This window comes from Entelurus aequoreus, linkage group LG10 (genome assembly GCF_033978785.1).
Source record: "Entelurus aequoreus isolate RoL-2023_Sb linkage group LG10, RoL_Eaeq_v1.1, whole genome shotgun sequence".
NCBI lineage: Eukaryota > Metazoa > Chordata > Actinopteri > Syngnathiformes > Syngnathidae > Entelurus > Entelurus aequoreus.
This window is the reverse complement of record NC_084740.1, coordinates 77560629-77577282: the sequence shown is the minus strand read 5'-3', so window position 1 is coordinate 77577282 and position 16654 is coordinate 77560629. Positions and strand designations below refer to the sequence as shown.

Genomic DNA, 16654 nt, shown 5'->3' with positions numbered 1-16654 from the left:
TTAATCCCAGGAACACCACACCTACTGTCAAGCATGGTGGTGGTAGTATTATGCTCTGGGCCTGTTTTGCTGCCAATGGAACTGCTGCTTTAAATGGGACAATGAAAAAGGAGGTTTACTTCCAAATTCTTCGGCACAAGCTAAAATCATCAGCCCGGAGGTTGGGTCTTGGGCGCAGTTGGGTGTTCCAACAGGACAATGACCCCAAACACACGTCAAAAGTGGTAAAGGAATGGCTAAATCAGGCTAGAATGAAGGTTTTAAAATGGCCTTCCCAAAGTCCTGACTTAATCATGTGGACAATGCTGAAGAAACAAGTCTATGTCAGAAAACCAACAAATTTAGCTGAACTGCACCAATTTTGTCAAGAGGAGTGGTCAAAAACTCAAGCAGAAGCTTGTGGATGGCTACCAAAAGCGCATTATTGCAGGTAAACTTGCCAAGGGACATGTAAGCAAATATTAACATTGCTGTATGTATACTTTTGAGCCTCACATTTTCAGTAGACACATAATAAATTCATCAAAGAAGCAAACTTCACGAATGTTTTTTGTGACCAACAAGTATGTGCTCCAATCACTACATCACAAAAAAATAAGAGTTGTAGAAATTAATGGAAACTCAAGACAGCCATTACATGATGTTCTTTACACGTGTATGTACACTTTTGATTGCAACTGTATATTTATATACATACATATACAAACATATATATTTATATACATACATATATACATATTGATATTCACACATATATACATATACATATATATACATACATATATACACATGTATAAATATATATACATACATACTGTATCTATAAATACATATATACATATCTATATATATACACACATATCTATATATATACATACATAAATACATATCTATATCGATATATATATATATATATATATATATATATATATATATATATATATATATATATATATATATATATATATATATATATATATATATATATATATATATAAATAAACATACATATATATGAATGTATATAAAATTAAGAAACTATTGCAAATGTAATTAAATGAAAAAAGCATAGTCGTGCTGTGTACAGTACTATAATTCAGCACGGTATGGAGCACATCAAAGTAATAATTCCCAAAAACTTTTTAGAAAGTATTGAAGTCCTATAAAATAAGTTAAAAAAAGAATTGTGTTCTAAAATGATCTACTGCATTACGTCGGAAAAATGAACAAGTATGATGGATCCCCAAGAAGATTACACACTGAGATGTGATATAGAAAACCTGTAAACTGATATAAAAGGTAGAAAGACAAAATATGTTCAACCTGGAAAGATGAAGGATGTGTATGAGTATGTATTGAGTGGTTTTGTCATGATTAGAAGAGTGCATTTCAACAAGACTAGCGTTTTGGAAGGGGCAAACGCTTAAGCCAATTTGCAAACGTTAATGGCAAGCACATGAAACCCGCATTCTTTCTACCCACCCTCTGATGAATCTGAAGGGAGGCATGCATGATCTTTTTTGATTACCCACCCTTTTGCCTCAGAGCGAGAGATGAGAGAGCGGTGCCATGCCCAGCCGCGGACACGCTGCTTTTGTGCACACGCTCGCGAGAAGCAAGGCTGCGTGCTGAACCATCTACAGCGGAGAACAATGGCAGGTAAACAAAACATGGAATGCGGACGAGGCCACCGGAGCGAGGGGGAAAGAGAGAGAGCACAAAAGAGGCAATGGGCTCAAGAAGGCAATGCATTCAATGTTAGAGGAGAAAAATGATAACAAAACACAGGTAGAAAATAAGTAGCATGACCAGAAACGACAGTAAGAAATAGAACTGCTTGAAATTGTGTCATTGTCTATTGCACTGACTAACAAGTTATGTGATAGCTAAAACTACTTTTGTGTGCAATGCAGCGAGGCCCTAGGCTGGTTTGGATGGGCAATGAATGCAATCAATCTGCAATGGATGCCAAATGCAGGAAAAGTCTCAACAATCATCAAAGCAAGCAAAAAATACAAAAAACACATTAAAAATAAGTCAGCCTCTTAAATCAGCGCAAGCCAATGTCAGTCCATGTGAACAAGACCTTGAGCTTCAAAATGAATCCAAATCTTGTTTTTAATAAAGGTGGACTAACATATTTCCTCATATAGTGGCCTAGATTGTCTGTTTACTTATATAGCAGGCATTTATTAGTGTTAAAAGAAATGTTTTTTAAGTTAAAGTTAAAGTTAAAGTACCACTGATAGTCTTCCTACCAATAAATGACCATGAAGATACTGTGTCACAATACAATACAAAATACATTCTGAAAAGAGTAGCGGTTGTTTATTATTGGTGAAATGTTTACAGTTGAAATTTAGCTTGTTGGCCATTCAGCATTCACGCCTCTTCATGTTCGTAGGTTACTTGTCTGTGTTGTATTTCTTTTTTTTTTTACAGTAACTTAAATAGAACGTGCTTTGATGGCACTATCGGCAAGTGGGAAAAGTGCTGGAGCTTCCACTCTAGCAGGAAGATGCTATGGCAAGACTTGATGTTTAGCTACTTTTGTCAGTACAATACTATATGACTGTAACTGTAACTGGATGTAGAATTACAATGAGAGGAATATTAAGATTAAGATTAAAGTACCAATGATTGTCACACACACACTAGATGTGGTGAAATGTGTCCTCTGCATTTGACCCATCCCCTTGGGGAGCAGTGGGCAGCAGCGGTGCCGCGCCCGGGAATCATTTTGGTGATTTAACCCCCAACTCCAACCCTTGATGCTGAGTGCCAAGCAGGGAGGTAATGGGTCCCATTTTTATAGTCTTTGGTATTTATTTACAGCCTCAAAAATAGGCATTTTGGGGGCTTTACGTTTTTCGCCATTTGTGGAAGGTCATAAAACTTCACCGCAGCAAATATTCATTAAATATATTTTCAATTTTATGCAAATAAATTGAAATCAAATCCAACTGGAATCAAATGAATGCCTTTCAATTCCCATTTCAAAAGCCGATACTCTATGGCTGATACTGTAGTTGATTTATGTTTGGCCCCACAGCTGACAGAGGGAGCTAGCAGCTAACTGTGTGGAGCCGCTCACCCGGGTTAGCAATCATCATCTCCATTGCGGCAAACAAGCGACATTTCTCTCATGTTTTATTAGGATAAGACTTGTTTTAGTTTTTATTCATGCCACAATGGGGAAATGACATAATTACATATGGAGAAAGCCAAGACAAGAAGCCCAGTGGCCTTGTGGTTAGAGTGTCCGCCCTGAGACTGGAAGGTCGCGAGTTCAAACCCCGGCCGAGTCATACCAAAGACTATAAAAATGGGACCCATTGCCTCCCTGCTTGGCACTCAAGCGCGGCGCACTCTGCTGCTAACTGCTCCCCTCACCTCCCAGGGGGTGAACATGTGGATGGGTCAAACGCAGAGGACAAATTTCACCACATCTAGTGTGTGTGTGTGTGTGTGAAGATCATTGGGACTTTAACTTTAACTTAACTTTAATCGCTAAGCTAGCTTGAAACAACACAAGAAATGAAACGCTTCGTAAAGTTTAGGAAGTGTAGATGGAACCACATTGTAGCAGAAAGTATGCGGCTATCAACAGGAAATGAACAAGTAGATTAATAAGAGGCTAGAGGATGATAAAATAAGGATGCTCTGTCACTGTGTAGCAGCCAGGGGTGGATCGATCCACATATTGGTAGTGTCAATACCAAGAGGTACATGATCAATACTAGAGTGATTAGATTGATATTTTTATGTTCGCAAAATATGTTTTTGTTAATGTTTACAAATTCAGGGAATAATTCCTTCGGTAGGAAAAACCAAATGACTAAAAAAAGTATTGTTGCTGTAGGTTATTGCTTTTCTTTAGGTATTGTGTACTATTCATTTTGTTTTGCTCAAAATATTGTATGTAATAAAAGAAAATAAGAAACCAGTTTAAATAATGTGTTGATATATCTACACTGTCAATAGCAATCACCATCAACAAAAACAAAAAACAAATGTACGTATCGGAATCAGCAGCATAAACCTTAATCAAAATACCGTAATATGTTTGTAATGAATATTTGATTATTCTAATGGAGGTTTCGGTCATGGTAAAGATACATTTTTACTCTAGAAGAGGTGTGGCGTTTATTTAAATACAATGGTGGAGATTATTGGAGGCAGAGCGGAAGCAACTATTTGAGGAAATATGGCGTAATTTCAGCGTCACCTTGTAGTATTTAAAACAAGACAATGAAGGAACACGTTGCCCTTCGGAGGAACGAGCAGTGATGATGGAATGAGGGCAAATGAGGGAAGGGGGGGTGGGGTGGGGTAAATAAAGAAAGTATCAGCGCCCGTTGGTGCAGGAGCTGTCTAATCGCTGGACACACTTACTCAGAAGTTGTGGTTGCGGCTGAGACAGTTGGGAGGGGGACTGTCCAAACACAAATGGACCGTGGACAAGAGAGGAGGAAGAAGAGGTAGAGGAGGAAGAGGAGGAAGAAGAGGAAGAGGGAGGTTGTGTGGCTTGCTCAAACACTGAGGAGGGAGCTGCTGAGAGGAAGGGCCCAGACTGAATGGAATTCAGTATGGCGCTCAGCCGGTCACCTGCAAACATGGAGACAGAGGAGGTGGAGAAACTACAGCTTCAACTAGGGGACTTGGGTGGGGGTGGGGGTGGGGGACGGGTGCGGGGCAATTCAGTCTTAAGTATGGAGTGGCGCGGCCTAGCTCGACTACATACTGAAGAAAAAAAGCACATGAACACAGGCACACATACGCGTGGCATTGCAGAGATGATACCTACTGTACCATCCAAACATGCATCAACAAATCAAAAGCAGACGTCAGCGGTCTGAATGTATATTGTGATGTCACAGCTGGGAAAGGTCCTAACTAAAGATGTTTTGAGTGATTGTAGAAGGGCATGAAATACATTCCAATGAGGATAAGGTGAGCTTGGTGAAGCTGGAGGTGACACTTCATTAGGCACACCTAAACAACGCCATGTCAGCCTTTACAAACGTAGCAGTGCTCAGTTGATAAATGTGTTAATAGCATTCTTTTTTTCTCATTACGGCAACTCATTTAGGTAACGGAACACAAATTACTGCAGTCAGATAAGAACGGTGTGCCAAATTGGTGTCAGAAGTGGGATCAGGTACATGCATGCAACAGGAATATACATTTGAATGAAGCTTTGGCACAGTAAATGCCTGCAATAAAATTCACACATCTAACACTGAAATCCAAGCCAGATTCAATAAATCAAAACAAAAATGTATATATATATTTTTTCTTACCAGGGATTTTCCATGTTAAATCAGTAATCAATTCTTAAGCTACCATAAATGCTCTAATTGGAGTCGTCCTTCGCAACCTCACGCTTCGAGTTAGCAGATACAGTATGTATATCTTTAAGCATATTCAACATATTTTAGCCTAAATTACACATGATCAAGCATAAAAATGGCTAAATGAACTAAAGAGATCAATACAACGTCAGTGTTTGTATGTGTGAGAGAGAGATAAAGTCAATATTACTGTACTGTGTCATACGTATGACAATACTGTATACTGTAGTCTTTATTATGTCAACTATATTGGATTTCACATCTGAACCGATACAGTACCAATTCCTGGGAATCGATACTGGGAGGCAACGGTACCAATTTTTAATACTTTTATGTGTTAATGAATGTTAATTGTTCATTTTATTTTTTAATGTAAGATTTAAAAATGAGCTGTTTATGATAAGTGTGCTGTCCACTCCAGTTGTAATATCCATCCATCTACTTTCTCTTAGTCACTTGTTTTCTTACTACATTTGAGTCTCATTTGCAATGCAGTTGCACTTCCAAGACATTAGATGGCAGTATTTTACAGACTATCTATTGTATGTTGCCCAACTAGGAAGTAGCTTTTTCCTGGCTGCTGAAAGTGTTATGTTGCACCTTACAACTTGTTTATACTCTAAGTATTGTGCTTATTACACACCAGCTGTTTGATTGTAAAATTCATCTTAGTTGTAGTTGTAAGTACCAAAATTGGAGGAGTTGAAATCTTAATGTAAAATAGCTAATGCTAATAGTAGCCTGTCTAAGGCAAATCCAATGTAAGTTAGCATTAAGCTAGCGCATTTTGGAAGAGTGGAGCCTTACTTTACGTTCGAGTGTTTTCTACCAAACATATTTGCTTTTTTGCTGTTAAAAATTGCAACATTACTCAGAGGGAGTTTGGCTGAGTCTGCCCTCAGTGCTGCTTGAGTGATTGTTTCTTTGAGCAAGTGTTTAGTCTGCAACCGCACGTGACTTCACATGCAACAAAGGTATCGAAATATGGCACCATTTCATTTTACGTGGCTCGATACTCGGGAGAACTGACGGATTTTGGTCACTGCCTATAAAAGTACCAAATTCGGTACACACCATGAAGTGTAACACGCACGAGTTCCACAGCGACATCAGAGTGGCCACACCAACATTTCAAATCGTATGCAGAGGTAGATAAAAGGGCTGGATGCGGACCAATCATGATCCTTCAAATGCAGAAAATGCCAGTTAGTTATGCCAGCAATGATTGTTGACCCGGCGCCTCAAACTGCCTGCCGGTTATTGGAGACTCAATTAAATAGAGGCATTCATCTGAGCATTTTCAGTAAGCAAAATAATCTATGAGCAGAACAAAGAAACGTGATTTTGTCAACAAAAACTGAGCATGACTTATCTTTGTAAAGGGGGGTGGTGCAGGTGAAGCTAATGTTGTGGTGTATAGCTGATGAGCCGTCATGGCTCACATGGATGTGCGATGTGATCCCCTTCAAATGTTCTCAACTGACCTTTGTTGTTGGAGATACCATAGTCAAAGCCCTGCGCTCCATTGGCCGTCGCTGCTCTGTTGAAGGCCTGCACGGAAAAAGGGCTGGGCGGCGGGGTCTGCGTCCCGTGCTCCAGCAGCACTTGTTCTGCCAGACCAGATTCCCATGGTTGTTATCCAGGAACTGACTGTACAAGCGAGGATTGGGCTTTTACCATCGTTGTGGCGAAGGTACTGGTTTCCTCCGCGGTCTCTGGCCAGCGACCAGGCCTCTCCCTCGTCACTCTCGCAGAACTCCACCACACTGTTTTTATCCAGCTGGACCCAGGTTCCCTCTGAATTGACCACCTGGTACACACACAACACTCTTTATCCAGAATCTCTTGCTGGTCGTGACCATAAACTGTAGAATCAAACAAAGCCATTGACTGTATGAGCGTGGATGTTGTTTGAAAGCTGCATTCATTCAGCAGGGGGAAACTTACGACCTGATTGGACTGTAGCGGAAACACCTGAAGTCTCACAAATTACAATACAGGCAACATTTTAAAGAAATGTGCTTCAAGTTGTTTTCACGTTGTAATATTAATAGTTGGTTAAATTCGGTTTTACACTTGAAATGGTCTGTTTTAGTGGTTTTCACCCCCAATATGATACTGATATTGGAACCATGAGTATTGGACGATGCCGATATTGATCCAATACGATATCAGCATGCTTACTTTTATTATTTTGTAGAGTTGAATGCTAGAAAAGGCTTGATCTCACACAGAGAACAATGGTAGTCATGAAAAACATAACCATCTAAAATTGACTTATGCAGTCTTTAGTTTGAAGTGGAGTACTTTTTTTTTTTGGCGACAATAATTAAGTCAAATTTCTGACGCAGAAAGCGGAGCGATGCGGACACATTTGTTACTGGACACTTTCTAATATGTTTCTGCCTTGGACATTTTGTATCTGTAAGTAATATGTAACTATAATTATTTAATAAATTGACAAATGTGTTTTAGACTGCAATATTGGCAAATTAAGGACACTTATGTTTAGCTTGTGTGCTTAGTTGTTGTGTAGCTTCAAGCTCCGAGTGTCCTACAGCCTACCATGTTTACTTTTTGTAAATAACTTTACTAAAACACAAGAAAGCACCGACCTTGGGTGCTTGTTGGAGGACATTTAGATGTCAAATAGTTGTCCAACTTTGCACAAGTCAACGCACTGCAGGACTATTTGTATCAGAGAGTGTTGCTGCAAGACGATACAATCCGATTTTTTTGAGATACAGAGTGATATCAGATATCGATATTGGATCAGGACACCCGTCTGCTTAGTTGAAAAAGGTGGCGCAAAGATGACAGTTGGACCCTTGATAGAACAGATTTGTTTTCGAAATACAATCAAATGGATTGTGTTCTTGACCTCAGAGCTTCCACTGCATTAAACAATTGTCGCTTGGCTCCCCCCTCTTGCCCATATATGGTCAACACTTGGCCACATCCATATTGTATACAGTCTATGGGCATGTTTTATATTCATTGCATGTAATCACAGACACAGAATCGAGTAGAGCAGATTGTTCACATGCAACATTTTAAATGAATCAATTCAAATGCACCAGGATTTGCATAGTCAGCACGCCACACTGCGGGACAAAAAACCCGACATGGCTTAAAAGTCAAACTTATTCGTTCAGCGGTCACTTATTGAAAATAAAACGCACAAGGCGGTTTTTGTCTCTCCCATTCTCTGAAACACTATCGTTTTAAGAGATAAAAAACCAAAAACAAGACACAAGATGGAAGTATTAGTAAGTGCAGGCTGTACTTTGCAGATCAGGACGGGCCGGTGAACAGCATGACACACCAGACAGAGCAGCTGGGTCAAAACCAAAAGAGTAAAAAAAAAAGAGAGAATTTTGAATGATACTGGAGATTAATTGTGCCAGAAGATAAGAGTCCTGCAGCAGCTGGGTATGACAGGTTTGCAGATAAACAGGAATTAATGGGAAAGAAGGTGAAATCATTGGAAAGATACACAGCAGGCACCCACAAGTCAGTCAGTGTTAGGTAGAATTTGTTAGGGGAATGGCACTTTTGTAAAGAAAAACAACCCAAATTTGAGACCAATCCTACCCACAGTATTAAAGACAATGCATATTCAGGGTGAGTGCGTACCTCGCCTATGGCCTTGACCATGTTGCCAAGTACTAACATTCCAATGGGGATACCCCTAAGGTTTGGGCAGCTTCTGATGTTGTGACCAGAGGGGCCGGTCTTCACTACCTTATAAAGCCCCGGTCCGCCGCCCTGCCCTGCCCTGCTCTGCACCCGAGTGGGAGCTTGGTGGGAAGGGCAGCTGCTCACCTCCTTTATGGCGTCCTCCGACTGGTCCCTGACCTCCTGCAAGAGGCGAGAGCGGGCATTAGAGTGAAAGCGAAAGCAGACTGGAATGGCAATACAGAGTGCATGCTCTGCAAACCCACACAACACCTTTTAACATTCTTATCCAATCCTCAAGCCACTGAATGCTAACTTCATTATTCCTATCACGTTTTCAAAGACCTTCATATCGCATTTCCTCAAATCAAGTCATCAAATACTGTCCAAGAAAAAAAATAAAAATTCCAAGACTAGAATACAACCCACAATATGAATATGCAGGTGCAATTATTATTCATTGTGCATATCGTGCAAACATTTGTTTATTTTAGCAATTAGATTTACAAGGTTAATAAGATAATATATGACATAGGCTCCTACGTTGCAAATGAAGATATTTCAAGCCTTCGTTTGATATCATTTGGATGCTTATGGCTTACAGCTTATTAAAACCTCATATTGAAAATATCAGGACATTTTGGGTTTTCAAAAACTGTAAGCCATAATCATCAAAATCATAATAAATAATAGGGCTTGACATATCTCACTTTGAATGTACTGTAATGAGTTTATATCACATATTAGTTTCACATTTGAAGATGAATTGCTGACATGGATGGACCTTTGCACAATATTCTAATGTTTTGAGATTCACCGTAATCATATGGATACATACAGTATATTAGGAGTGTCAAAAAAAATAGATTTTTTTCTTCTATCTGTCCTTTCCAGCCAGGCAAATCATATTGTTGATGTAGATGCCCATATTTACTGTACACATAAGTAAGTAATAAACACTTGTCAAAGATGTTTGTCTATTATATGGAGGAATTTAGTTAATCATAGAACTGGCACTCAATTTTATTAAAAAAGTATTGATTATGAATCGATAATCGATTCTGAATCGAATAGTTACCCCCAAGAATCAAATCGTATTAAATGGTGCCCAAAGATTCACAGCGCTAATAATATATATACTTGTATGTATATATACAGACATAAATACATACATATGTATATATATATATATATATATATATATATATATATATATATATATATATATATATATATATATATATATATATATATATATAGACATACATACATGTATGTATATACATACATACATACATACATGTATGTATAAATATATATACACACACAAATGTATATATATATATATATACATTTGTATATATATATATATATATATATATATATATATATATATATATACTGTATATATGCACATATACTGTATATACATACACACACACATTTATGTGTGTATATATATATATGTGTTTATATGTACACAATTGTATGTATATAGCTTCCCCTGTAATATGTACATACATATATACAATAAATATGTATAATATAAATATATATACAATATATATGTATAGTATAAATGTATATATATATATATGCATGGGTGTACAATATATATTTATACTGTGTATGTTTATTTTTTCAAGTGGTGGAATATTACCTTGGGTTACATCATACACAGTCAATCACTTTTTACTTGAGCAGATTTCTAGCAGCAAAATGACTGTACTGTATGATAAATATATATATATATATATATATATATATATATATATATATATATATATATATATATATATATATATATATATATATATATATATATATATATATATATATATACATAATGTGTGTGTGTAATTGATAAAGAAAAATATTCTAAGTGTATATATATACAGTATATATATATATATATATATATATAGATATGGATATATATATATATATATATATATATATATATATATATATATATATATATATATATATATATATATATATATATATATATATATATATATATATATATATATATATACACTACCGTTCAAAAGTTTGGGGTCACCCAAACAATTTCGTGGAATAGCCTTCATTTCTAAGAACAAGAATAGACTGTCGAGTTTCAGATGAAAGTTCTCTTTTTCTGGCCATTTTGAGCGTTCAATTGACCCCACAAATGTGATGCTCCAGAAACTCAATCTGCTCAAAGGAAGGTCAGTTTTGTAGCTTCTGTAACGAGCTAAAGTGTTTTCAGATGTGTGAACATGATTGCACAAGGGTTTTCTAATCGTCAATTAGCCTTCTGAGCCAATGAGCAAACACATTGTACCATTAGAACACTGGAGTGATAGTTGCTGGAAATGGGCCTCTATACACCTATGTAGATATTGCACCAAAAAGCAGACATTTGCAGCTAGAATAGTCATTTACCACATTAGCAATGTATAGAGTGTATTTCTTTCAAGTTAAGACTAGTTTCAAGTTATCTTCATTGAAAAGTACAGTGCTTTTCCTTCAAAAATAAGGACATTTCCATGTGACCCCAAACTTTTGAACGGAAGTGTATATACAGTATATATATATATATATATATATATATATATATATATATATATATATATATATATATATATATATATATATATATATATATATATATATATATATATATATATATATATATATATATATATATAAAAATAAATCTAAATATTTAGTATTTTCATTATAATATAATACAATTTTTTTTATAGAAATGTACTTTGTCGAAAAAACCCCCAACATGACTGTACATACAGTATACAACCCTCCCTCATGAATGATGTATTACCGGTAACTGACAACTGGCAAGAGACTGGTACTTTCTGCAGTTCAGTAAATATTTTAAATCTCCCTTGTGGCCACTAAATGAGGAAATATAGCACATTATAATTTTCGAAAACTTTAACACACTTGATATTACTTATATTATATAGAGAATGGACAAAAGTATTGGGAAACTTTTGCCAACATGCAGAGTAAGTTTTCCCACTCACTTAGAAGAAGATAATCGGAGTCAAAGGACACAAGTGTTGGTCCTCAGACAAGTGTGTGAATAGCAATTCCACTACAATTTTCCACAGTGTTTTATTGGGACTACACTTAAATGACGAAACGGTGTGTCTCAATACTTTTGTCCAGACAGCACAGTTGTTTTAACATCATTTCAGGAGAAAAGCAGTGCATAAAGAAACAACAAAAATCTTTCTATCCAACACTGCAGTGACTTGAATAACTGATATAGATATTCATTATTTAGTCTAACAGGTGGGCGGGGCTGGGAGGGCGGGCATGCTGTGACAGACAAGGCAACAATGACGACTCCTTGGAAAACTCATGCAACCGACTGCAGACTTAGTCTTCAATCCCATGCACTAATGACTCCAGGACTTTGTGGAGGCATTGTCTGCTACCACAGTGATACATAAAGACACCCATGCAGCTCCACCTTGGACTTATTAACAAGTGACATAAACAAATGAGAAGCTATGGGTGAGGAGGCGGGGGTCAGACAAGCTATTTATCCCTCTATTTCATACAACTCACCTGTGGCGGGAATATAGTTAAGGGGGTCCACGAGAAAATTCCGATATCCCTGACTCCATGGCTAGCGTTAAAGACACTCTGAGCAACACATCGTGAGACAGTCAAGACACAAAGTAGACGAATCGAGAAAAAGAGAGAAAGGAGAGAAAACACAATGTGTGGGGGGGGGCTGGAAATATTTTTTTGGAAGAAGATTCATTTTCACTTTGGCTCTTTGGAGAATGCCCAGGGTCAGAAGAGAGGCAAAAAAAGGAAACTTGATTTCTTTGTTTCTGGTGGGTGCGGGGAGGAGACTTCCAAAAAAATGGTATGATACAGTGTGTCATGCTGTTCAGACATGGAAGTCTCTGAGCCACCTAAAGCATCCCGATGCAAAGGTGCAGCTTTGTTCATGATATCCCAGTTTTGGGATATACCTCCTAGCGTTGCCTGTCAGGACTGAGTTTTGGTGCCGCGAAATGCAAATTACAAATTAAGCATATTGGCATGCCCTGAAAATGCATTGAGAATGGAGGAGAAGCTGACTAAGCTTATTTACTAGCGACATTAGAGGTGTCCAAAGTGCGGCACAGGGGTGCATTTGCGGCCCGCAGTTTGTTTTGGTCAGCACTTTTGTTCTTTCTTCCTGGTACCGTTTTTTCCCTGGATTTTTCCCTCCATGAAAAAAGTACTCACCAGTATTGCCGCTACGACAGCCATCGGGACCACTTTACTGAAACCTCAGCAACACTCAGAAGAAAGAACCTCTTTCTTTCACCTCCGCAACATCTCAAGACTCCGCCCCTCACTCACCCCAGCCGACACTGAAAGACTCGTCCATGCCTTCATCTCCTCCAGGCTTGATTACTGCAACGCACTCCTTGTCAGGGTCCTCAAAAAGAGCATCAAAAAGCTCCAGTACATTCAAAACAGCGCAGCAAGGATCCGGACGAGAGTGCGCAAGCGTGATCATATCACACCTATCCTCAAATCACTCCACTGGCTCCCTATTGCATCCCGGACCCAATTTAAGATCAACCTGCTCACTCACCAATGCATCTACGGCAACGCCCCCTCCTACCTCAAGGACCTAGTTTCCCCTCAACCTCCGCTCCTCAAACACTAACCTCCTCAAAGCCATCAGGACAAAGTTACAATCTATGGGCCGCCGGGCTTTCTTGCTCGACCGCTCCCGAACTTTGGAACGCTCTCCCCGACCATCTTAGAGCACCACAGTCGGTCGACCATTTTAAGAAGGGACTAAAAACTCACCTTTTTAGCACAGCTTTTATCTCATTTCTCTGCCTTCTTGTTTTTAAATGCACTGCTTGCTTATCTGTTTTTTATCCAGTGCTTTCAAGCTCTTATTTCTACTTTATCTATGTTTCTGTTTTATCTAGTGTGTGTCATGATTCATTTCTATTTTAATTTTTTATTATATATTCTTACTTTCTATTTTTATTTTTAATACTTTGTAGCACTTTGAGATTTTAACAAATGTAAAGTGCGTAACAAATGCAATTCATTATTATTATTATTTATTAAGTAGGGATAGGTACATAATCCGGTACTTTTTATTGTCATCCACCGAATCCCGCCGGTCCTACCATAAAATCGTAACGGTGCCATGTTACGGTATCTGAGTTGCGCGTAACGCCACGTCTTGGCACTTCTGCACTTGGCGATCACTCCAGCAGCACTGAGAGCAAACTCAGCCAAACTACTTCTAGATGATGCAGCAATTCTCAATGCAAACAAAACAATTGACCCCAGCCTAAGTAAGTAAAGTAAGGCTCCACTTTTCCAAAACTGCACTAGCTTGGTGCTAATATACACTGGCTTTGCTATTGACATGCTACTATTAGCTTTAGCGATATTACATGGCGAGTTCAAGACCTTTAAAATGTGTTAATGACAAATACAACTAAAATGGACGTTACAATCCAACAGCAGGTACAATACTTAACAGTATTAACACTTTTTAAGGCGCGACAAAAGACTAGATACAAAGACTGAACTGACTCGCCAACACACCATAAACTATACATTACTGCAATCTAACGTCTTGGACGTGCAACTGCAATTGCAACTTAAAATCATACTCAGAAATGTTATAATGAAACAAAATATAACAACTGGACAGCAGTAAAATCAGCTCTTGTTTAAATGTTGCAATAAAAAATGAGATTTTATCATCAAAAACAATTAATATTTATTGACACACACAAAAAACGAAAACTGATACGGTTATCGATTCCCTGGTACCGGGAATTGGTAGAGTATCGGTTCAAACCAATCCCTACTCAGGACTAGACTTGTGACAGGCTGCTTTGTAACAAGTTACATGTTACGTGATTCAATCCAATCAACGATAGAGAGAGATGGCTGGACTTGAGGACGACAGAGAAGACATCTTTGCCAACCTTGAGTAAATATCTTGTCGATTAGGAGACTTTTTGTATTTACCGAAAAAAGAGCGGGAAAGCTGGTCACTAAGGTTGTCTTGGACTAAGGATTTCCATAGTTGAATATGATTCGTTAGATCTTGTCCATAGTCGTTAGTCTAATCGATGGCGTTGTTTGTTTTTTTAAAGACAGAAATAAACAAATTGTGATGATATGTATTACTGTGTACTGACTGCTCACCATGTATTAGTAGCATCCTACGGATGCAGATGTAATCGCTATACCAGGGGTCTTCAACGTTTTCCAGGCCAAGGACTGGAGGAACGGAACAGGCACCTCCTACTTATGTATCCTTTATAAAGTTGTGTTTTAATTTAAAACAGCCCTAAAAGGTACCTTGGTATTGTGCAGTAAGATATTCAAATAATACAGTATAGCGCAGCTAATAGCTGGCTGAGCAATAGCCTGCTAATTGCTAGCTGGAAAAAAGCACACTAATTACTCGCTGGCCCTAGCACGAGAACCGCCAACTGGCAGCCACGGCCGTTAATCGCCAGCTAGCAACTAGCGTGCTAATTGCTGGCAAATAGTACACTAACTGCTAGCTGGCTGCAAGCGTGCCAATCGCCAACTAGCAGCTAGGTCTGCTAATCACTAAATAAAATGGTAAATGGTAAATGGGTTGTACTTGTTTAGCGCTTTTAGGTGGCAACTAGAGAGCTAATCACTAGCTATTTTAAATGATAACATGAATATAATATAAATATTAATGTTCATATTCACTGCCATTTTTAAATTACACTACAGTGTGTTGGAATGTAAAAGTATATTTAAAAAAATAGGAATTTGTGTAAAAATTGCATGGGGAATATGAAAATATGAGGTCTTTTTTTTTTAAAAGTCTAATCAACCAAAAATGTCACGACCCCCTTGCAGTATGTCTGTGGACCCCCTATGGGTCGCAGACCTGTGTGTTATTCATTTGATGATTCTTCTAAAGTTCATTAAAAAAACCTTACAAAAGTGATAGTTTTTTATCAAAGTACACAAAACAGATGTAATTTGCGACATTTCCTACCTCAAATAAAAAGGCTGAATGAACATATTTACACGGTAGAGATTAGAGAGCTAAGTGAGAAGACATCAAACTTGACTAAATACTGTAGAGGAAGTATAAGTGTGAACAAAGTTTAGCTATGTGAACCTGCGGAAGGATCATCACCATTGCCAGAGGACAGCTACATCCCCGGGGGTGAGGTGGCGCGTGGGTTTCACGGTGAGCCCTGCATGTAGAACCGTCTTCTCAACACGATTCGGAAAAGACTCTTGTGTGCAGACCCATGGTTTACAGACAGTGAGAGACCTTGGAGGCCAACAGACGGCCAGCTGTTTTTGGACACGTCACACCAGGAAGAGTTCAGTGTTTAGTGACACTGTCGTCTTGGGATACAGCGGACATGACTTCAGCCCCACTTAGGGTCTCTTTATTTTCTATTCATTTAACAGCGATTTGTGAGGAATATGATAAGTCCCCTATTTTTCCCTTATGTATGATCAAAATGGCTCCTCCACACTTCAGTTTTTTTGTATGCAGCCGCTCTGTGACAAGTTTGGACACCCCTAATCAACAGGATGCAAGTTGCAGCTTTACT

At 38.1% G+C, this 16654-nt stretch overlaps 1 protein-coding gene across 17 annotated transcripts in view; it reads right to left on the bottom strand.

The window, feature by feature from the left end:
• The window catches only part of mycbp2 (MYC binding protein 2), a 121317-nt gene that overhangs the window by 27492 nt on the left and 77171 nt on the right, over positions 1-16654 (bottom strand). For 8 of the 17 annotated variants that reach the window (XM_062061754.1, XM_062061767.1, XM_062061757.1 and 5 more), the window contains 5 exons: positions 8991-9215; positions 7032-7164; positions 6839-6964; positions 4396-4608; positions 1533-1637 (listed from right to left, as the gene is read on the bottom strand). In XM_062061754.1, coding sequence (XP_061917738.1) covers positions 1533-1637; positions 4396-4608; positions 6839-6964; positions 7032-7164; positions 8991-9215 — 802 coding nt within the window. The remainder of the gene's footprint in view (positions 1-1532; positions 1638-4395; positions 4609-6838; positions 6965-7031; positions 7165-8990; positions 9216-16654) is intronic. The other 9 variants (XM_062061768.1, XM_062061769.1, XM_062061772.1 and 6 more) reach the window with 6 other exon arrangements.